The sequence below is a fragment of the Chaetodon auriga genome, chromosome 10, assembly GCF_051107435.1.
Source record: "Chaetodon auriga isolate fChaAug3 chromosome 10, fChaAug3.hap1, whole genome shotgun sequence".
NCBI classification, from domain to species: Eukaryota; Metazoa; Chordata; class Actinopteri; order Chaetodontiformes; family Chaetodontidae; genus Chaetodon; species Chaetodon auriga.
Genome location: NC_135083.1, coordinates 12011104 through 12033639, shown reverse-complemented (window position 1 = coordinate 12033639; position 22536 = coordinate 12011104). Strand labels below are relative to the sequence as shown.

Below are 22536 nucleotides of genomic sequence, written 5' to 3'. Positions count from 1 at the left end.
CCCCTCTCCATAAAAATCTGAACTTTGAGATTTGGTGTGTGCTTTGTGCTGCCAGCTGAGGAATGCCATGGTCAACAGGAAGACAGGGACCTTCTCCATGGAGGTGAAGAAGAGTGTTGACAAAGGGGTGAGGAATCCAAAATTCAGAAATGCACAAACACACACAGACAAACAAGCACTTTTCTGATGGTCCCAAAGGGTGTGCCAGAGAAAATACGCAGCAGGGAGAATCCACTCTGCCAAGGGGTGGTTACACTTGGCACAGTGATGTACAGGATTGACTTGGGGATTTTGTTTCAGATTTTGTGTGCTCTGCATGCACGGGTGTGTGTGTGTGTGTGTGTCTGTGTGTGAGCCCCTTATCTCCACCGAGCACATGTTGCTGAATACAGGAGAGACAGCAGCCCAATGATTCTCTTTTGCTACTTGCCTGTCTGAGAGAGAGAGAGAGAGAGAGAGAGAGAGAGAGAGAGAGGCACTCAGGTGTGTGTGATTGTGTGCGTCTGTGTGTGTCTGTGCACGCGTGCACTTTGCATTTTCAAAGCTCGGTAAAGAGCATTATACATTAGCTTGATTATTAAGCATTCAATATGTAAATACATATCTGCACACACGAATACGCACACACTCAAATGTACACACACATGCATATTCACAATCCCTATCGAAATACTGAAAAAAAAAAAAAAAAAAAAAAACACATCCGCCTGCAGAGTAACAGGTCATGTGGTAGACTGCCAACCACGGCATGCACTCTCTGCACCACTAGATGGAGCCAGACTGCAGGGAATCACATCAGATTACTGCCATCGCACTGCCTACTGTTTACTGTAGCGTATAATGGAGCGTATTAATCTCTTTTATTTCAGAAACGTGTGCTGGTGTTGCATAATGATTACTACTACACAGACATCAAGGGGACTCCTTTCAGGTAATACAGCTGGAGACATTTCTATGAGCAGTGAACAAAGTTTGAAGTGACTGAACCATCACTATTCGCAGTTTTCTTTGCACAACAAAGAGCTGGTGGTGAGCTGTCTTTTTAGAAAGCATTCTTATTTTTAGCCTAGGGGTAGCTCTTTCCAGAGGCCACGGGAAGTTTTTCTTCAGAGGGAATGTCACAGTGGAGGAAGGTAGGAAATCCTCCCTTTTCCTTCTCTGCTATCCTCACTTTTACTCTTTCATTGTCCTCGTGTCTCCGTTTCTCACTCAGCTGCAGTGGTGGAGGTTTTCACATCTCTACTGAGGAAGAATACAGCAATACCACATTCTACATATAATACCATGTGATATATATTAATACTTCATTGCAAGTAAAAGTCCTGCTGTCACAATTTTACTGAAGTAAAAATACAAAAGTATTATCAGAAGACTGTACTTTTTAGAGCCGTTCATAGAAAAGAGAAATATTTGTTTTATATAATTCATATTTTACAGTGTTTAATTTTCTAAGGATAAGTAGCTCTAGAGTTTCAGTGCAGAATGCTTAATTAATGACTGCAGTCACTGAGTAATGATTGCAGCCTAATTAATTAATTAATTAATGACATGTTGTTTGTTAGTTTCATCAGAACCATAGAGACAAGGCGACCTCACCAGTCTCTCATGTACTTGCAGTATTTAACTTGTTTATTGTGTTACTATGTTTCATTTTTTAAATGTTTTAATGATGAAAGTTTTTGCAGTAGACTTTTGAAACGAAGAGCATGGACCAGGAGTTTTTTTCCAAAGCTTAAGAGGGCATTTTCAGGAAATAGATGACGCCACGCTAATATTGCTCAAGTATTCAAAGTAAATATACTCATGCAGAATGCCCCTTTTTCAGATCTTTGTAATATTATAAGATTGTTATAACAGATGGATTAACATGTAAACAGCATTTCGGTGTTGTAGCTGCTTGAGGTGGAGGTAACTTTATCTACTTTTTATAATGTCGAACAGTTTGATTCAGAACGATTATTTCATAAGATCATATTTATGTAAAATCTACAAAGTATTGTGTCACTGTAGCTTTGAAATATTATAAATGTGGAAAAGTAAAATGTTCAAAAGCTCTCTCTCTCTCTCTCTCTCTCTCTCTCTCTCTCTCTCTCTCTCTCTCTCTCTCTCTCACACACACACACACACACACGCACACACGCACACAATCACCAGTAATATAATGATAATGAAATTAAATAAAAACCCACGATTGGTCAGGAAGTTAAATATTTCTTTAGTGGCTCCTTAGGTGTGTTGTACTTGTCCATGTCTGCCCCTGCCTATGTGTGCCTCTCTGTGTCTATTTTCATGTCCAGCCTCATGCACGTTAATATTCATGTGGTGGTGGTGGTGTGTGTGTCTGTGTCTGTGTGTTTCTCTAAACATGTCCATCATGCGGAGCCCTCTGAGCATGACTTGGCTCTTCCTGATCTAATCAGACCTGTCACATCCATTCAAAAAACACATTTTTCACCTCTGGTGTGTGTGTGTGTTTAGGGGTGTGTGTGCATTTGGGGTGTAGATGCCTACCCCTATTATTATGAGTTGAGTGCTTTTGCTGATTTAGTTTGAGATATATACGATAGTTCTTATTTTGTTACAGGGCTTCATGACCTGGAGCATCCAGATGTAGCACTGGCAGACGAATGGTAAGAGTATATCAACACCACTGTATGTTTCCACTCTGACATCCTCATGTCTTACTCAAATGACATTGTGATTGGACTATATCCAAAATAACTCCCTATTATTAAACCAAGGAAATCTGTAATCTTACTACAATACAAGAGTTATATAACAGCGTTTGGATCTGCAGGACTTTGACTTGATGGTTTGTGTCACTAGATGACTTGTGGTCACCAGGATCGGGAACCAACATCTAAACAAATTACAGTAAATGCTTTTCAAACTAATGCTTGTAAATGGGAAAACCGTCTTTGTTTTACTTCACATTTTATTCATCACGCTGTAGTTGTAGCAATGAAAGAGCAACTGAGAGCAATGAGATTACATGATGGATCTTGAGTTGTGATTATAATCTGAGTCATCTGAACACTCGGTTTTCAAATAGCTGGTACCAGTTATGATTGTTTTACATGGTATTATAACTAACGTCCCTATTGTGTGTTCTTGTTATATTGTAGGACATACTGCAACACAGACGAGCACCCAGAGCACCGCTACCTGTCCCAAATAGAGGCAATCAAACTCTACCTCAGTGGACATGAACCCCACCTCCAATGTTGGTTGATAAACTGCAAACCCTCCATTCCTCTCTCTGCTCTTAGAATTAGTTCTCATGATCAGTGGCCCTTTGTGATGTATAAAATGTATACATATTTGCCTTGTTAGGTGACAAGGAGCTGATTCAGGAGGTTCTCTTTGACGCGGTGGTGACCGCCCCTTTGGAGGCATACTGGACCAGTCTCGTGCTCAATAAGTCTGAGTGTGTCACTCACTCCACTCTTGTTTTTCCATGTTCTGATTGAAAATGTGTCTGTATAGACTCAACACAAACTGGAAAAAAATTCAAACTGAAAGTGATAATTTTAGTGATGATGCCACAGACAATATGTAATTATTACTTGGATCTAAGGCACTTGTTAAAAGCCTCTGTTCTGTTTTAATGATGCTGATTGCAAACTTACAGTTTTGCACAAACGCAGGTTAATGTATGTGTTTGTCACATGACACAGGAACTCTGACAAAGGGGTGGAGATAGCCTACCTGGGCACAAGAACGGGCCTGTCCAGAATCAACCTGTTTGTAGTGCCTGACGAACTTACAAACCAGTAAGTATGCATTCAGTCTCTATGTGTGTATACACAGATATGAGCGTTGGAGTGCACATGTTGATTGTCTCTTTGTTTGTCATTTCTTTGACTATATGCAGTATTATGTGTTGTGTGTGCACCCTCTGTATCATCGTCACCTCTCTGTCCTGTCTGCTTCAAGAGACTTCCTGACAGCTGAAGACAAAGAGGGGGTGTTCAACGCCGATCACTTCCCCCTGTGGTACAAGAGAGCAGCAGAACAAGTTCCTGGTACCTTTGTCTACTCTCTACCTTTCAACACAGGTTAGTTATGAATGTGAATTTTCAAGAGATAATGAAGTTATAGCTTAAATTCCTTTTTAGTCCTACACAGTAGCCATTACTCAGTTGATATAATGAAACAAACCACCAATTGTCTGGAGGTTCACTGAAAATGAAGTGTGCAAGAGTTATAAGACACATTATAAGGTAAATCAAAAGACGTTTACATTTTGCCAAATGCACATATATAACTGTACACTCACTCGTATTAGAACAACCTTTTTTCAGATTTCCTCTATCCCCTCTTTCCTCTTTCACCCATATTTGGTCGTTTTCTCTCGCCATGCAGCTCTACCTCCCCTTCCTCTCTTATTAATTCTGGGCTGTGTTCTTGTGGACAGGACTGATTGCTGTGGGTTGAAATAAGATATGTTACGAAGAGGTTCAGCCCTTTCCATACTGACTTGGCCAGAATACACACACACAAACACACACTCACAAAAAAGGCACACGCATGCACGCACGCACACACACACACACACACACACACAGGCACCTCACGCATATGTAGTTTGACTATGTCTCTATGAAATGGTTTCTCCTCCAAAGGGAGAATGTGTTCTCATCTGTCCTCAGCCTCAGGCTTTCCATTAGTGCCAGCTAATACAAGTGATCTGAAAGCCCCTTATTTACTCGCCGGACTTGCCTTGGATGCACTCTTCCTCTCAGGACTGTGGCAGTTAGCTGTAGCCATGAAATAGTACTTTGTGGTATTTATGTTCAGTGTTTCTCTCTCCAATCACCCTGTGGTCAGTTCAGAACTAATAGAGGGAATTATGATATGACTCTAACGTGAACTCTGTGTGTGTGTGTGTGTGTGTGTGTGTGTGTGTGTGTGTGTTGTGTTTTTGTGTGTGTGTGTGTGTGTATGTGTTTTTATGTGCGTGGCGTAGGATCAGAAAACAAGAGTGTTGTATTGGCCAGCACTGCCATTCAGCTTCTGGATGAGAGGAAATCACCCATAGCTGCGGGTAAGTGGGGACTCAAGTGGCTCTTTCTTTCTCACACACTTCTGCATTGACGGAGGCTGCAATACTCTTCCTTACACTGCTATTTAGACTTTGTTTTCCTGGTCTACACTTGTCTACCCTTACCTCTTTTCCTCCTTTTTGAGTTGAAACACTCACTGCCCACACATTCTGACTGTGCTGCTTTTTCTGGCCGTGCGCTTGCCCCTGCATGAATGTATGCTCATAAGAAGGCGAGAGTGCTACATAGGACAGATGTTTGCATCCAGGAGTATTTATACCTAAATATATTAATAGAAACCAGTTTCATAAATGCCTTTTGCGCCTTCGTTCGTTTGCCCCTGTGCTTATTTAAGGCATATTGTGGCCGAGAGGATTTCATTGTGGTCGGCCTCATCTCACGTCCCGGTGACTCAGAAAGCCCACAATGTCACTCCCATGTAATGCAACTTGGTGCAATCAGCAAGATGGTGGTATGAAGTGTGGCCCTTGTTCTGTGTGCCATCAACTTGGTTAAAGAGGAAAGGAACTGTAGATTAAATCCAAGAAATTGGTAGAAGGGTGGTGGATGTAGACGCATGGTTTCATAGAAGTTATGCTTTTATCTTTGGGACAGTTGTGATATGACATCGTTCATTACCCACCTCTCCCCAGTGGCACAAGGTGTCAGTGTTTTGTGTCTTGTAATTAATGCAGCGTTTTCACTGTGGTGCTATATCGTGCAGACGACAAGTTTGGAGGCAGACTTATATTTTTCTTTGCAAGTAATTAACATGAAGAAATTTGGAAGCACCTTTTTTGCCAAAATGAGAGTCTTTATTACAGCTTCAGACACATTGAGCAAAATACATACAAAGTTGCTAAAACACGCAAATAGTAGATGATGTGTTTCTGGCTCAGTGCTATTCCTCAAGCAGCTATGCTTGTAGGATGGTGCCTCCAACTTTCTTTATGTTTTTCCTCTGCAGGCCTCTTGGAAGTCCTGTTTTACATTGAGAGCTTTAGTGATCACACAGTACAAATCTCATGAATAAACAAGTTATTCTATTCAAATACAGTGCGTAATATGTGGAGTATTGTAATTCTTTCCACCGCCCAACATATGTTGCACGGACCAATGTGGAGCATAGCTTTTGCCTCATATTAAAAACTTCCTCTGATGATTGTCTATGTAAAGTCTCCTGTCAACAGATGAGGGCCATTAATGTCAACAGAGGAATCACAGAAAGAGATCTGGACAGAGGAAAGAAAAAAATACTGAAGAGAGGAGAAAGAGGAAAATCTTTTGGAAATGCAGAGATAAGAGAAGAAATAAAAGGGCAGAGAAAGAGAAAATTATTTCACGGTGCCTGAATGCGTTGACATGAAAGAAGTGCATTGTGGGTACCCTTGGCCTGGGGGAAACCACTGGAGCAGAAGGACAAAGATGGGAGAGTCTGTGCGGTGCCACAGCGCACATGCACACAGAACATGCATCAGATTTCTAGCAGAGTGGTACACAAGCAGCCCACAGTTTACACCAGCCCACAGCATTATTTGACCCTGTCAACTTGATCACTATTGTTTTAGGATCAGCATCGTTCTCTCAAATCCCGTTAAGCGGCAATCCAAATGACTAATCAGTAAAGAGGTCTCATGAATACCCTATTGTTACGTTGGATGCTGATATACAGTGATGACGATCATGCTTGTCAGATCGGGGGATGTCTGTAAGGATGATTTTATATAAGAGAGTCAGATGGGAGGAGAGATGTAGGCTAGAATGCAAATTTAGCGTGGGCCGGTTAGGGCCAGTTTTCACTGCCCTGCGCTCCACTGAGCTGTAGACTTGTGAATACGCTAATACACTAACTTAACAGGACAGGCTGATGACATCACACACCACGGGCCCTGCAGACATCGCTTGAGTCACAATGTTACCGTGTGCATACATACACACGTGTGTATGCCGGCGCGTGCGTGTGTGTGCGCGCGCGTGTCTCAGTATTTGTGGTCACATCCTGAGCCACGTGCTGTGAGTCTGCTGCCATAATATACAGAGCCATGAAACTCAGGTCAGGCGTTAAGACCAAAGGCATCTGTGTACATTCATGCGCCTCCACATTGCACTGAGCAGGCTAAAAATCACTGCTGATGGCGCGTTATCGATGTATATAGATAATATAATAATGGATGTTTGTAATGTATACACAAAGCTAGGTTTTTTTTAATAGAATCTAAAAACATTGCCTGAATATCCTCTAAGAGAAACAGACACAGAAATCCGATTTCCCAATGACCCTGACATTGGATTATGTAATATTTTCAGATTCCCTTGTGACCGTAGCAGTGAACTCCATCAGAAAAAGAAAAAGAAGAAATATCCTGAAGGGAAATATAATGTCATAGATAGAAACATATATTCACATTAATCTCTTACAAGTGGGAAATAATTAATACATCGAGAACAATCCACAGTAATTTCATAGAAATATGCGTGTGCGTTTGAACATTGTCTCTTGTCAGGTTATTTGACATAATAATGATTCAACAGAATCTTCATTAACTGAAAGAATAAAAAAAAGATAATGTTACTGTTCCAGCAACACATTAAACTGAGGGGCATAAACCCTCCCATGCAGTGTCTTCTTATTTCATTGTAACTCCTTAAAAGTGGGGTTATTTTCCTGCTTTTTTGATGAATTAGTTTTACTATCTTCCCACTCTTTTTGCAAAATACCCCTCTTTTAAAGATGCTTTCTCCTTTTAAGGATGCACGCTTTCTCAAACTAGTTGCCAGTATACATACAGCAATCAGGTAAAATGTTTCCCTTTATTTTATATAATACATACTGAAGGACACGACTACCATTATTTATGTCAGCATCAACTCACAAACACTCAACCATTGTCAAAAACTGGAGATCTAAAAGTTTGTATGTTTGTGGGTGTGACTGTGTGTGACTGTATTCAGACTTATGAACCCATGAAGTCATAGAAAAACAACGAGGCTGAGTCCAGGTTTTGTTGTTTTCGTTTTAGTTTGTTTCATTATTGCTTCAACGAATCTTCACTTCAGTCGTCAGAAAAATATCCTTTACGAAAGCGCATTTCTTCCTTAAAACTACATCACGTTATTAGGCACAAACTCTTAAATCCTCTATAAATATGTGCATACAGTGTACATCTCCGCACTCACACACTCAAGCACAAATGAAACACTGACACAAACGCTCACTCGCTCATACTCTCACACCAAAGATACAGACAACTTAGATCAGAACCTATCTGACAGCAGCTGCCTACTATGAGTTTTCAAAATTACCTCAAAAATCAGACTCAAAAACAACAACCAAAAGACAACCAAACTCTGAAATCCATATTTTTAAATACCAGAGCTTTACTATTATACCTACAAATACACAATTATAAATATATAGCGATTTCTCAGACAAAATGGAATTGATTCCTTTTGGATTCTTTGGCCTGCCCCTCAAACCCGCATACAGAAGAAGATACTCTCCTCATCAGTGCATAGTCAAATACCTGTGGAATTTAGCTACCCAAGTCTCAGGAAGGAGGTGAACATACACACGCACACACACACACAGACACACACACGAAGAATCTCCCTCTCTTTTTTTCTCACAAGCACACATGCACTAACACGTACATGGCATCCAGAAAGGATTAGGTTAAAGGGTTGAGGCCCGAGTTTGAAGTCCAGGGTTCATGTTATCATATCCTAGGCGATAGCATTCTCCAGTGGTTCCTTTTCATCTGCTGTGGCATGATCTGCCCCCTGCGCCGCTGCCAACTCCTCGTTCTTCTTTAGCTCCCGTTGATATTTGGCCATGATAGCAGCGTAGGCACAGCCATACACTGCTGCAGCCAGCATCATCAGACACACGATCCCACACACTACGCCGGTGATGATCACTGTGGCAATTGCGTGGCGCAAGTTGACAGGCCGCTGCCTCTGCTTAGCTTCACACTCTGGAAGACTCCCTCCCCCTCCTCCTCCTCCTCCTCCCCCACCGCCAAAGCCCTCCCCCATTGCCATGGGGACGTGGAGAGCGTGGCTAGAGGGATGAGCGTGGTTGCCATGGGTGTGGCCTCGCAGTAACCTCTCAGACTCCAGGTGGTGTATGTTAGCGAACAGGTAGTGGTAGCTTGTGGTCATGCAGGTGTGGAAGAGCTGATAGGGGACTTTCTGCAGGTCTCTGTCCCTCATGTCTTCTGGCTGAGAGCAAATCACCTCATCCACCACTCCACCTTGGGATCAGAGTTAAATAGTTAGAGCAGAGAGGGATGCTAAAAGACAGACAGAGGGGCAGGGAAGAAGAAGGAGGCATGCATCAGTCAGCTGTGTGTTATAAGCACATTACCTGCTCTTAATTTCCTTTTTGGCAGTTTACTACAGAGAAGGACCCAATCCTCATCATCATAGCTGAGTCTGAACCAGCCCATTACTTCAAATATTTATTAATCTGGGGTGTAATGGCTGACTTTAATGGCCCATATTAACAAGTGTGATATGATTAACACTTCAACCACTTTAGCCGAATTAATGGAGTCTGTTGGAGAAGGCACAGGTTGAGTTAGGACTTCATCAGCTGCCCTGTTTGTCCCGTAAATCTCTTTATTATTCTTCTCTCTCAGTATCCATGTCAAGCATGCTCGGTCACACACTTCCTCTCCGCCTGCTTGATTAACCACTGGCTTTCTATTAAGCACACATCCTTGTATCTGAGTCCATTGTTCTGTTCTGCGGTAATTAGAATTTTCAGCCTGTAAGACGAAAGCTGTGTCAGGGTAATGTAGGCATGTAGGCGGGTCAGCCAACTCCAAGCGAGCCTAGCTTTCACTGTACAGTGGTTATTTTGTTATCTAATGCATGCTGGGGTTGGTCTACCATGGAAAATAATGTAGTCTGCAATTTAACTCTTAATCACAGATATAGGCTCTATCTCTGGCTGTAGAGATAACCACCGCGCTTATAGGGGCTGCTGCACAGAGTGCCTGATATCACAGCATTATTCAGGAGATTCTTATTGCTGCAGGGCACTTTTTGCAAGGCTTTAAGATCCAGCAAAGTGAGTGAACCAACAGTCATTAAAAAGACTCCACTATAAATGTTGTAAATCGTCACCATAACATCACCCAACAGGGGACAGTACACAGTACTCATTGGATGTTAATAATAGAGTAAAAGCCAAAACAATCTAAATTCCTTCCACAGCTACATCCCAAACAACAAGACACACACACACACACACACACACACGCACTCATTCCACCATCTTTAATAACTGGACAGAGCTTTTAGCCTGGTCTTAACTCCACTGTGTCAATCTCTCCAAGGACAAAATATATAAACATTATGTCTATTTGGGGTTTGTCTGTTTTAATCCCTGAAAGAGGCTCTCCACTCTCTTTCTTTTCTAGTACACCAACAGTTTCAGGATCCTTTTCTCAATATTTCTCAATGTTATATTACCATCATTTCTACTGTGCCAAGCAGAAAAGGCGTTGAGATGAATGAATGCCGGAAACATTGCAGACATTCCCCAGCTACGGCCAAAAGCTACTCGTGGTCTAACCTTTGAAGAGGTAGGTCTCCAGCCAGAGTTTGAGGCCTATGAGCTGGCAGTCACACCTCCAGGGGTTGCCTCGTAGTGTGAGGCTGTCCAGGTGGGTTAGGGCCTCCAACAGGGAGCGGTCCATTCGTGTTAGCCTGTTGTGCGCTAGCCCCAGGTGGCTAAGGTTCCTCAAACTGTCCCCCATGGCTCCAGGGAAACCCCACAGGCTGGAGGGAGGGACGTGGCAAGGAAACAAGATGGGATACAATGAGTTATGTGCGATCAAGTTTACAGTGTGCATTGTTTGGCAAAGGATGAATAACAGATTAGATCTGTTCCAGTTTTGTTGCTTAACCTGTTGTGCGAGAGGTCGAGGTGTGAAAGCGAGCGGATAGGTCCAAGCAACCGCTTGTCAAGCTCTCTCAGGCTGTTGTGGGCCAGGCTGAGGCGCTGTAGAGTTCTGAGACCCAGCAGAGCAGTCGGTGAAACAGATGTTATAGAGTTATTAGATAGATCGAGAATGCGGACAAGCGGTATTTCTCGGAAAGCCATCGATCCCAGCCCCCTGATACGGTTGTCTTGAAGATACAGTTCTTGGGTGTCTGGATGCAGTCGTCGGGGGATGTCATACAGGCCTCGCCCCCGGCAGTCCACTACTTTGGTGTTGCTGTTGCAGCTACACTCCTTTGGACAGGCATGTGACAAAGACAGGAGGGAGAGGAGGGCACACACCAGTACCACTGTGGAGGCAGGGGAATATTGGATTAAACATCTGTGTATTTGCAGCTGAATTTGAAAAAAATTGAGGTGCATGTGTATTTTAAAAGTTATTTTCTAGGTTGACTTAAATGATCACCTTCCCTGAAGTACATAAATGCCACAGAAGACGCTTAAAATAAATTCCAAGTTTGATATTTTGATTTGGCGGAAATATATGAAATGTACATATAAATACAGTTGAAAATGAATTCTTCAGGAAAGAATGCAGTTTACTTTGTCTTCACTCAGATACTGCTGTTGTTTGTCTGATAAACAAAAAAGTACACTTATTACTAATATGCCAACATCCACCTCCCACCCTCCCTTAGACAGTGGCCCTTGGTGACTTTACCAAAGCCTCATAACCCTTCACCCACACTCCGCCCACACACAAATCCATACACAGCAGATATTGGGTGACTGATTCCCTTTGAGATGACTTCACATGTCCATTTCTTGTGGAACATTACGGCAGTATTTATAGCACTGGCTGGACTAGCTCGAGGCTTGATGAAATGAATCTCAGACCCAAGCCCGGGCATGCAACTAGCTCACAAGTTACACTCATAGATCCTGAACAGATAGATCAGCTGCACCATGTTCATCCTCATAAGCACAGCAGTTAAAGTGTTCTTCTGAGCAGGTCAGCAGCCATTTTCCTAATTAGGAGTGTTTTCACAAATGAGAATTATCTCATTTCCTCCTGTATCAGGCGGAAACTCCTGCTTGTATCTTTGCTTAAATTATGCCTTTGTGATGAGGCAGCTGTGAGTCTCATATCACTGAAACCTATTTCCACAATCATATTAGGAAACACTGTGCAGCAGTGCTGTTATTTAACATTCAGCAGTTAACCAGCAATATCACTTGGAAAAATACAAAAGCCGTTGTTCCACTGCTTCCCCGTTCTTTGAATAAACACTATTGTAACATACTGCAGTCTACTAATTAGACAGACAGTGTCCCATTCACAAGCATGTAATCATCATTTTGTCTTTGCCTGGCTGTTGCACTTCTTGCAGTGGATTGTGATTTATGGGTTTAGAAATATCCAGGCGCAGGTGTTCCCAGGTCTAACCTCAGGTTTTAGTTTGGTACGATGGCAGTGTGTTGTTATGATATGATGTTACTTGCTTCAACACAACCCGTCAGATCATGGCTGGGTTGAGATTTAGCGCGCTGTAGTTGCACTACAGCCCAGAGTTAATTGCGTCTTTGCAAGTGAAATGAGAGTGTGTGTATGCAAGAATGCATTCGATCACATGTGCTTACACATGTGTGCACTTACTCATAAACAGACTCATACGCATACAATGCATACATGGACATGCATAAACAGCATCAGCTCAGTGGAGTGTTGTTAACAGCAGCTCTGGAATGAGGTCATCACAGGAGAATGGCTCTTCGCTCTGATGTGTCCCTCCAGCCCAAAGTACACACGGAGAAGCTTGCAATGACATGCACACAGAGCCCACAAGTATCACTTTAAATCAGCTTGGTGCCAGTGTCAATGCCTGTTTGCAACAGGAGACGCTCAGAGGCAATGCTAATGCACAGCTATGAGCATAAAAGTGTGAATGTAAAGCTGCCATGTGTGTTGCATCCACTCAGTTATACAACAGTTTACACAACATACTAGTCTCAGCAGCCGACCTTGCCATGCACATATACAGTACAATTATACACATATACACAAATGCATCTCTGTTGATCTTCTTCCCGGTGATGGAGCCCCTACCTCTCATATCTGCCAGTCGTCCTTGGGCCTCTTGCGTTCGATCGTCTTTTAGCTCCCTTTTTGGATTCTATTGATTGTCATTGGTTGATGATCCATTAGCCATCAGTAAAGTTGGGATTAGCTGTCCATGACTATCTTCTGTGCGCGCTGATATGGTCAATAGGGAGGAATTAAAGAGGCCAAGATCAACAGCAGAAACCTGTGTTGCCCTCAGGATCCCCAGCACTGCCTGCACGGGCATGAAACCCCATCAGAGCCGGCAGATCAGAGCACAGAGCTTACTGCCAGCAGCCAGCCAGTCTGGGAATCACTGGAGTTAGGAAGCTCTGCCTCTCTCTCTCTCTCTCTCTCTCTCTCTCTCTCTCTCTCTCTCTCTCTCTCTCTCTCTCTCTCTCTCTCTCTCTCAGCCTCTCTCTCAGCCTTTCTGTCTGTCTCTTGTATTTTTCTTCATGCTGTTTTATTCTGCCTTTGTTTGTATTTTCCCTTTTCTCTTGCTTGATTAGATTTTATTTCTGCTCCTCTGTTGAATCCAAATCAACACTCTGACATTTCTGTTTGTGAGTGTCTCTCTCTCTCTCTATTTCTGTTTTGCTTGCTCGCTCTCCCCCGTCCCCAGTTGTATTGGTGAGTGTGACGGTGTGTCATCTCCCAGCGGACAGCTGTGCCTCTTAAATCACAGTGCACACACGTACGCTGACATTCACGTTACCTCCTATTGCTCTGGCAAGAGTTGAGCTAGACAGAATTAGACCTGCATTGCGTTGTGTCTACACAAATACTCAAACACTTCTACACACAGTGAACACAGTCGGAGGATGCCCGTTGCTGTGGCACGCTCTGATGATATTATGCGCGAGCCGTGGGCAGAAGGGCTGGCAGAACACGCCCCCAGCACAGCAACACAAAACGCACGAATGCACACATACACATACACACACGCACACAGCAGGATATTAAGCTGTTGCAGTAATTTTACATGGATTTCTTTTTTTTTTTTTTTGTGACACATAAATGGATTGACTGGTAAGCTTATACGAGCTTATGGGTCACTTGAAGGAGAAGCGAAAAATGAACAAAGGAAGAGACAGGAAGAGATTAATGATCAAATCATTTTTAACGATGAATATGATTAAGCTTACAAGCTGACCTTGGCTTGTAGTGCCCTCCCTTGCATTTCCCCTGCTGTCCATCCATATTTATATCTGTTCTTCTGCTGAAGGGCATGACAATTATTTCCATTCTGTCATCTACAGTAAAAACTGAAGTCAATATGTGTCTCCAGCTTATATTTAGTTCATTTTTAGTGGTAAATGTGTTAAGATACCAGCCTTGAGCAATTAATGCACGCATTAATGCACATATAGGGCCATGCACCTGCGTGCGCGCACACACACACACACACACACACACACACACACTCATTTGCATCCACGCTCACACACACACTTTAGTGATACATAAGCAAATGCACCCTCAAATGTGTGATGACACCTTTGTATTTGCTAAAAGCCCATGATGATGTGTACAGACGGTCTGTTGTGTTTGTGCTGCAACGTCTAAAAATGTTCAGCATCAAGCTACAAAAAATTAAAAAGATGGAGAGAAAAAAATAAACATGGCGCACTATTCCTTCTCTGTAGATTGTCATATATTATCACCATGCGAATCTCCTGTGATGCATTCAATGCACGTGGCATTAAGGCCTGAAGGGCAAACTACAGAGATGGTTTGCGTGGGAGTTTTTATTCAATCTTCTGGCTGTTTCAGAGAGCTGTTTGAGATTTGGCCATTACAGATTTTTTACTTGAGTTTTTCAAGTTAAAGCACTGAATTGCCTGATAATTTTTAAAAAAATCTGAATATTTTTGCTGTATTTGCAACACCAGTTTGTCAAGTCTTCCACAGGAGGGGCCAGTGGAGCCTAAGTCCTGCAGACGCCCGGCATCCTTAACAACAGCCTCTTGTTCATCTCATTCTCTGAATGTTGCTCAGCGTCTTGACATGATCCGCCCCTGCTCTGTGCAGCAGCCATGGAATTCACCACCAGATTTGCCAAATTCTCTGTAACAGCTCTGTGTGTTTGTGACATTTGCATGTGAGCTTATGCTTGTCCCAGTGGTGTTTTTGCTGTCACTGGGATGTGAATTGATGCATAGACACTCAAAAAGAAACACACCTACACACTAAACACTTATGCTGTGTGCTGTAGTACATACATGAGCACGTATCTGCACACTCAGATGCACCCTTGCGCTGATGGAAGTACACTTTTACATGATCCTTATTAGAATCCCAAATACCTGTAGGATTTAAACGGGTTGTCATCTCTCCCTGCCTGGGATTGTACTGATAGGAGATTGGTGATGGGATGGATTTGGAGAGGATTTTATGTCTCTTCATCTTTGGACTTATAAACCCAGCTCAGGGCATAAACAGCCCCGAGTTCTTAAATCATACCTAGGGAAATTAAATGTTCCCCCATAGTGCAGAAAATTCCTGAGCATTAGAGAGACAGATTTGGGCTTTTGTCTTTTTGTTCTGAGCCGACTTCCAGGTAGCAGCCAACATCAGTGCACTTTTAACCCCTAATACAATTTCACAGACCCCACGTACTGCTCATATTGGATTTATGGTACCATGAATTATTTTCCTTGCTCAACAGATATGCCATCCTCTATATCTAACACTATTTAAAATATTGTTTTATTCACTTTACATTGTCATATGGACTATATCATGTTCTAAATGAATTGTGTTTTCACATCTTTAAATTATTTGAAGGGTTCATGTTTCAGAATTCACAGTTTTTGTCTGACAGCTTAATTATACCTCCTTATCTTCTTTCCTTCTCAGTCACTATTTCCTTTGTTTTTACAGCTTTTTTGAGTATGATATCTTTTATTGGCTTAATGGTCTAGGTTCTCCCTGGTTTTAGACCATGTGTGTTTCCATTGCTGTTGCCCAGCATCTTAAATTAGCCTCTCCTCCTGGGTTTTCCATGTGGGTGTAGAAATGGTGGGCTGCTGAAAGGATCTGGCAAAGCTTATGACGGGATAATCTGCACCTGTTCCTCTGGGCAAGGGCTAAAACAGGCCACAGCAGCACCCCACTGCACTGCAACAATCACGCAAATGCACTGAAAGGAGTGCAAACCAATGGAATATTTGTTGTCATCATCGTGTTGACATGCAGTGAAGCGTACTGTATTTTTATTTTTTTAATTCGTATTTGGATCACGTCTCCGTGCCCTCCTCATTTTTTTCAGTAACTCATTACTGTTTCTCTGCATGCGGTATCATAGAAACAACACAGTCACACAAATGTGCCTCTATGCAAGCACCGCATTAGGATGTTAACCAGTTTACAATTACTGCTTCCACTGCAACTACTGTAGTATATATACTACTGTTAATGACCAACAGCATGATAATGCTAATGATTATTCCAAAATGCAAATGCACTATATTGTAATAATATGATGAGTTATTTGTGTAGCTGTGTATAGAATCACCATTTGTGCAACATAATTATAGTTTAATTATTTATTTGTGTGTGTGTGTGTGTGTGTGTGTGTGTGTGTGTGTGTGTGTGTGTGTTTCAGAGGAATTTACTTGTACACATGTGGGACATCCAGTTTGAAAATGAAATGTGTGTTTGGCAGTGTGTAGCCAGGACTGAGATTCCCTTTTAAAGGTGAAGTGAGTCATTCTGGAGAAAGAGTGTTGATTTTTGCTGAATTTGAAATTCGGTGAATATCTCCTCTCAATGTGCGCGCTGTTGGTTCCACATGTGCACTGAAAGAAGATCTGTTTTTTGCACACAGCACTGGCTCTGTAAATGGGAAGCAAACAAAGGGGCTCAGACTGAGCCACACAACACTATTCCAGCCAATCAGCAACAGGTGGCGTTGTACTCATGCACAGGACAAGGGGAAGGGGAGGAGGAGGAGCGAGGGGGAGCGAGAGGGATGGTAAATCTGGCATGCTAGTGTGTAATCGTATGGAGAGAGATGGCACTTTCAACACTCCTTCTCCAGAATGGCTCACCCCACCTTTAAGAGTCAAAACGTCATGTTTTCAGCTACAGAAAAGGGGGTTTCATGACTTTCATTGTTACCGAGTTACCAACTTTATTTCATTGCAGTGTGAAGGCACTTTTGACCAGAGCAATGCCTCTTTTTTGGAGGTTATTGCATGTATGTATGTATGCATCTATTTCACATTTTGTGCATTATCTTTTTGTTATGCTTTTGGTTTACACAACTCCTTCTTTCCTTCTTTTAGCGTACCTTCACACAGCTAAAAAGTATATAGCAAACAATAGTTGCATGGCAGTTTTTATCATTTACTCTGTATACAACAATAGGCTTATACCTGAATGCCACTTTCTCTTTCGTTCAGTTTATTACCTGCTACTATTCTGCCTTTTGGATGAAGCTTTACATTTTGCTCCTGGAAAGACTTGCAGACCCCAAATGCATGGCAAACCCTCACTGAGAGAAAGCGAGGGTCCTCTGAGTCTTAGTAGCAGGGGGTAGAGGGAGAGGAGGATGAGGAGGAGTGGAGGGAAGTTAAACCCTGTGGTGAATGTGTCAATCTTTCCTCAGCCAACTCTGAAAAAGCTGACACATTTAATGTCAGCCACTGTTTTTTTCCAGGCAAGGAATTCTGGTCAGATCTGTGCATTTAGGGACCTGCTGGGATGAGGCTTATGGACGTGAGAGCAGCTCTGTATACCAACTCTGGAAATGTCTGTCGGCATAACAACAGGGAGGCAGACTGAGAAATGAGATGGATTTCATGTGGGCACAGAGAGAGGGGTCTGGTTCAGAATCATGTGAAACTGCATTTTGAGTGTGGTTAGTGGCATTTGTGAACATGTGTGCAGATAGTACAGTATTACTTGCACAAACACACACACACACACACACATACACATACACATACACTAAGCCTTCCAGAAAAAAAAAGCTGACACATGTATGATGCAGGGTGTAATTCCCTTTTTGGCCCTTTTTGTCCAGCAGGGGTTTGCCGCAGTGGAAGTGTTCCCTCCATTGGGGTTAATGGAAGATGCACTTTGACTCTGTGTGTATGTTAATAATGTCTCTCTTGCCTGTAGGATGACTTCTGCTCTGATACAGATCACAGTGCGCTTGCACTTCGACACACATAACACACATCCTGTCCCGCTGCTGCGTCTCAGTGACTGTGTTGTCCCTCTTTCAGCTGTGGGCATCCAGATGAAACTGGAGTTCTTTCAGAAGAAATTCTGGACAGCCAGCAGACAGGTACACACGCATAAACACACATCCTGCATGTTTGCATATTGAAAGTGTATCTACCAACTACACTACCTGCTGGAGTAGTTTAAAATCCATATAATTTAAAGACAAGGGCAAGTAAATTAAAAAAATAAATAAACCAATTTTGATATCTTTGACTGCTTGGTTGTGAGCATATTTAATTTACTTTGTTTTATCATATTTCTGTACTTTAATAACAACTTGGCATTTTTCTACATGCTATAGATTTAATTATTTAATGACTTGAGGACCCATGAAAGTTGTTTGCATCTTTTGGTAGAACTTTTAACACATGAAGGTCATCAATCACTTTCATGATTTTGAAAGTCAGTGAAGGTTTTTTTTTCATGCAACTATCTTTTCTTTTGTTTTTTATCCTACAGTGTGCAGCATTAGATGGGAAATGCTCCATAAGCTGTGATGACGAGGTCGGTCAGCCTTCTTTTTTTCTGTCAACCATCCATGATTTTGTCACTTTTACTTCGTCCAGCTGCTTTAACACTTTGTTTTCTATTTAACAGAACATTAACTGCTACCTCATTGACAACAATGGCTTCATTCTGGTAGCAGAGGATTATACTTTGGTAAGGCATCACTACAGAGAGAGACAAACATACACACATAGAGTCAAATAAGGCAAGAACAAATTGTATAATAGTCTGTTTTAAAGTAGTCATAGTTGTAATAAACACATTTATATTTGGTTTTTGTGCAACTGGGAAACAAGTGGGAAACTTGTTGTAATTTTAAGTCAAGAGGAGCTATTAGCCCAAGTGCAAAGTGCAAATATATAGTTTACATTAAGTCAGGTATAGATGGCTGAACGTGTGGAGTCCAAATTTTAATCGACGGTGCCCATCTACGGCTTTTGTTTTCCTGTTTCATAATGTTTTTCCTGCATCTCATGCATATTGTTGTTTAGACTCTCAAGGAGACATGGTGCTGCCCTAGCATGTACCCTCTGCTTAGCTGTCACCAGACATGCTGTCACTCTGGCTTTGGCTCATCCAGAAGCCAGTCCGCTGGCTGTCACTGCCCTTCCTCTCGTCTGCATGTTCTTTTCACGTGTCTCTCACTCGCTGGCTCCTTGTACGTTATCCAGTCTTAATTTGGAGGTGACGGAGCATTTAGGGTTCCACTTGTCAAGCTGTTTAACTCATTGTAATGTTGTGTAACTGCCACCAACTTAACAAGGTAACATTAATGTGGTCTGGCAAAACGTTGCATTAAACGTGTGAGGGGCCTTGAGTAGGTCTGCTGAGGTGAGCTGGAAGAACCACCAGGCATTTCAGCCAATTTCACGCTGTTTTTTGGAAGAAGTTTCAGGGGCGCGATGCAGCAGTCAGGATTCTCTGCCTCCCAAATGTCAAGAAAATTAGGATGTGGAGGGATGGAGGGTGTAGCTCTCAGCCCTGTGTTTGATATGGCTAATGCATGCTAACAGTCTGATAGCCCTGTCCCTGTGTCATCACCTGCCTCGAGCAGTTTGGACAGACAGGAAGTGAAGCGACTGTGTAATGTCATGTATTTTATCAAGCTTCTCGAATGCTAAGATCTGCGTCATTGTAAATGACTGATGGTCAGGTAAAACAAAACCTTTGAAGATGTCACCCTGTGGTCAGGAAAATGTGCCTTTCTTAGGTTTGATTGGGGATTCCTGGCACAACTTCACCTTCTTCCAAGGTGCATAGAGAAGAGAGGGAGTCTCAAAAGTTCAAACACTGCCACGACTCACGTAGAATAAAGAAAAAATGTATTCATAGTTTGACACGCCTCGGCTTGTGGTCTTCAACGGGGTCCTTTTTTAGATACGGACAGGAAATGTGGGGAGGGAGGGGAGTGCAGGGGGGCTTGATCAGCTAAAAGACAGGATGGTTGTTCTTATTGCAGAAAATCAGAAACTGCTTGCCATGTGTTTATGCAATGTGAGCGAGTTACTTGGAAATGGCTGTGGGAGGCTTCATGTATGGCAGATGTCAGTTCAGTCCGTAAAAAGGCAGTCAGTGTGTTTGTATCACTGATGTTTCTCTTTGGCCATTGCCACTTGGTCATTTGGCAGAACAGAAGGAAGGACCCCACAGACCATTGAGCAATGTGAGAGGGATGGTGTCTGCATGCTTTCGGCTTGTGTCTCTCATCCAGTCTGATCTGGACTTTGCAAGTGTCAACTTCTGTCTGCAAGAGCTTCGAGCATGATTAACACATAGCTTTAAGTTTATGTTTGTTTAACATTTACATTTTGTTATGACTTGTTTTATTAAATCAAATCTCTTTCCCTTCTTTCTCAGACAGGGAAATTTTTTGGAGAAGCAGAGGGAGCTGTAATGAGTAAGCTTCTACAGATGGGCTCTTTCAAGAGGTAAGTATTTCAAACAGCATGTGTGTGTGTGGGCGTATGAGTGTGTACTCATACGTGCCAGCACAAGTGCATGTTTGAGTGTATGCATGTGTGTAAATGTATGTGCATAATATCAGACAGGCCACAGAATGAGAGCATGTCTCCCCTTGCGCTGACAGCTCTTAACTTGGCCAATCGTGTTGAGCTATTCAGCGCTGAACTCCGACCCCTCGCTCAGCAGAGTTCTCCGTTAGGGGATTACGGCAAAATCTTTTCCTGAAACGAAGGAATTAGGAGAAACTTGAAGTCACACACACACACACGTAGACACATTTGCGCGTATAGTGCTTGTTGTAGAGTTGTGTCTCCTGGAAAACGCCAGCAGCAGTGGGTGGTGACTTTCTGCAATTAATTTGGAAAGTTAACCCAGGAGGATAACTTTCCCAGCATTAGAGAGCAGAAATACAGAGGAGCAGGCACAGACAGACACATATTGTCGTTTGACTGTGGAGTCAGACTTGTTTGGTCAAACGTTTGTGGGATTTTTAGAGAATTTTGCACGTTAAATTTACGTTTGGACAGGAGCTTATAACCACATTTCCAACATGGCACCAGGACCGTACCCAGCATCCAGTCCTGCCTTCGGGATGTGGGTGAGGAGATTTTAGCCATGCTGTCTCAGTGCATAAAAATCACGGGTGACAAATCATCGCACAAGTAGACAACCACGCCTGTTTATCATACGGATGAACCTCAAAAAGCTGACAGCGAGTGGTTTACAGCCCCACTCATAAAAACAAAGAGGCCTACAAGTGCTTTCACTGAATCTTTAATGTCGGATGATGAGGGATCGTTTAAAATCAGGGACGACATATGATGAATGAATAATGCGACTTGTGTCGGTGAAGCATTAGCATGATGAGTAATGGAGCTTATGGATCTTAACACTAATGAATCCAGCGCGATCTGTCTTAACCCAGTGCCATCTGCAGAGAATTAATGTGCTAAGTTGCAGCGCAGTTTTTGTCTTGATTAAAAAACATTAAAGACGTTTTAAAAGTGCACCACTTAAAGTTGACACAAGCTGCCAGCTTGGATTTACCGATCAGCATCAAGGCTGCTGATTAAGACAAATGTCCGCAAATTATTTTGAATTACTTTTGGTTTAGCCGCCTTTTTCAGACAAGCAGTAGAAAGAGAAATGACTAAAGAGGTCGAAAGCGAGATTGTGCTCCCATGCAAAGCAAATGGAGAGCACCCACACGCACTTACAGTAATCACACACGCATGCAAACACACACTCATGCACAGATATTACATTGCTCTGAGTTTGCTGCTAACACCATTATGTGGCCTGGCTTACTGCTAATTGGTTCCTGGCGGTGTGCTGGAGCTGTGTGTCACCGGTACTGTGACTGAGGTTTGAACATCGCCCAGGGCTGCGGATAGACCGGGCCCACTCATCACACACATGCTCACACACACATTCACACACAAAGTATTGTCAAGTACATAGCAACTTATCCACAGGCTGTGAGAAAGAGTGTCCAGTGTGCAGGTGTGTGTGCACGTGTGTGTTAGGAACCCCTTCAATAACATCTCCCAGACGGACCCAGACCTCACACCCTCAGGGGCTACTAAGCCCTTAAATCCTCTGATATCCCCTCAATATCCCCAAATCATCTCCACACACACACACCCACCTTCCTACATCACTTTGAGGAACCTCTCGGGAAGCTCTCGGCTTTCACTTGCTTTCCTTTTCCCATTCCTGCCACATCCATCCAATAT

At 42.7% G+C, this 22536-nt stretch overlaps 2 protein-coding genes across 3 annotated transcripts in view; one reads left to right on the top strand and one right to left on the bottom strand.

Annotated features, from left to right (window-relative positions):
• The window catches only part of cacna2d3a (calcium channel, voltage-dependent, alpha 2/delta subunit 3a), a 111472-nt gene that overhangs the window by 77987 nt on the left and 10949 nt on the right, over positions 1-22536 (top strand). For both annotated transcript variants that reach the window (XM_076741241.1, XM_076741240.1), the window contains 13 exons: positions 56-127; positions 870-931; positions 1066-1133; positions 2585-2630; positions 3126-3223; positions 3334-3427; positions 3678-3773; positions 3937-4058; positions 4970-5047; positions 18331-18392; positions 18791-18835; positions 18929-18991; positions 20696-20766. In XM_076741241.1, the coding sequence (XP_076597356.1) occupies positions 56-127; positions 870-931; positions 1066-1133; positions 2585-2630; positions 3126-3223; positions 3334-3427; positions 3678-3773; positions 3937-4058; positions 4970-5047; positions 18331-18392; positions 18791-18835; positions 18929-18991; positions 20696-20766 (977 nt within the window). The remainder of the gene's footprint in view (positions 1-55; positions 128-869; positions 932-1065; positions 1134-2584; positions 2631-3125; positions 3224-3333; positions 3428-3677; positions 3774-3936; positions 4059-4969; positions 5048-18330; positions 18393-18790; positions 18836-18928; positions 18992-20695; positions 20767-22536) is intronic.
• On the bottom strand, positions 5851-13429 carry lrtm1 (leucine rich repeat transmembrane protein 1). Its single transcript, XM_076741243.1, has 4 exons — positions 13103-13429; positions 10961-11345; positions 10627-10832; positions 5851-9298 (listed from the first exon to the last, which is right to left on the bottom strand). The coding sequence occupies exons 1-4, from the start codon at positions 13107-13109 to the stop codon at positions 8769-8771; spliced, it is 1128 nt and encodes a 375-aa protein (XP_076597358.1). The 5' UTR covers positions 13110-13429; the 3' UTR covers positions 5851-8768.

Excerpts from the sequence above, each read along its gene's own strand:
- lrtm1 (XM_076741243.1), bottom strand. Across the intron at positions 10,833-10,960 it reads CTCGACCTCTCGCACAACAG|CCTGTGGGGTTTCCCTGGAG; the intron begins GTTAAGCAACAA and ends CCCTCCCTCCAG. Across the intron at positions 9,299-10,626 it reads GGAGACCTACCTCTTCAAAG|GTGGAGTGGTGGATGAGGTG; the intron begins GTTAGACCACGA and ends TCTGATCCCAAG.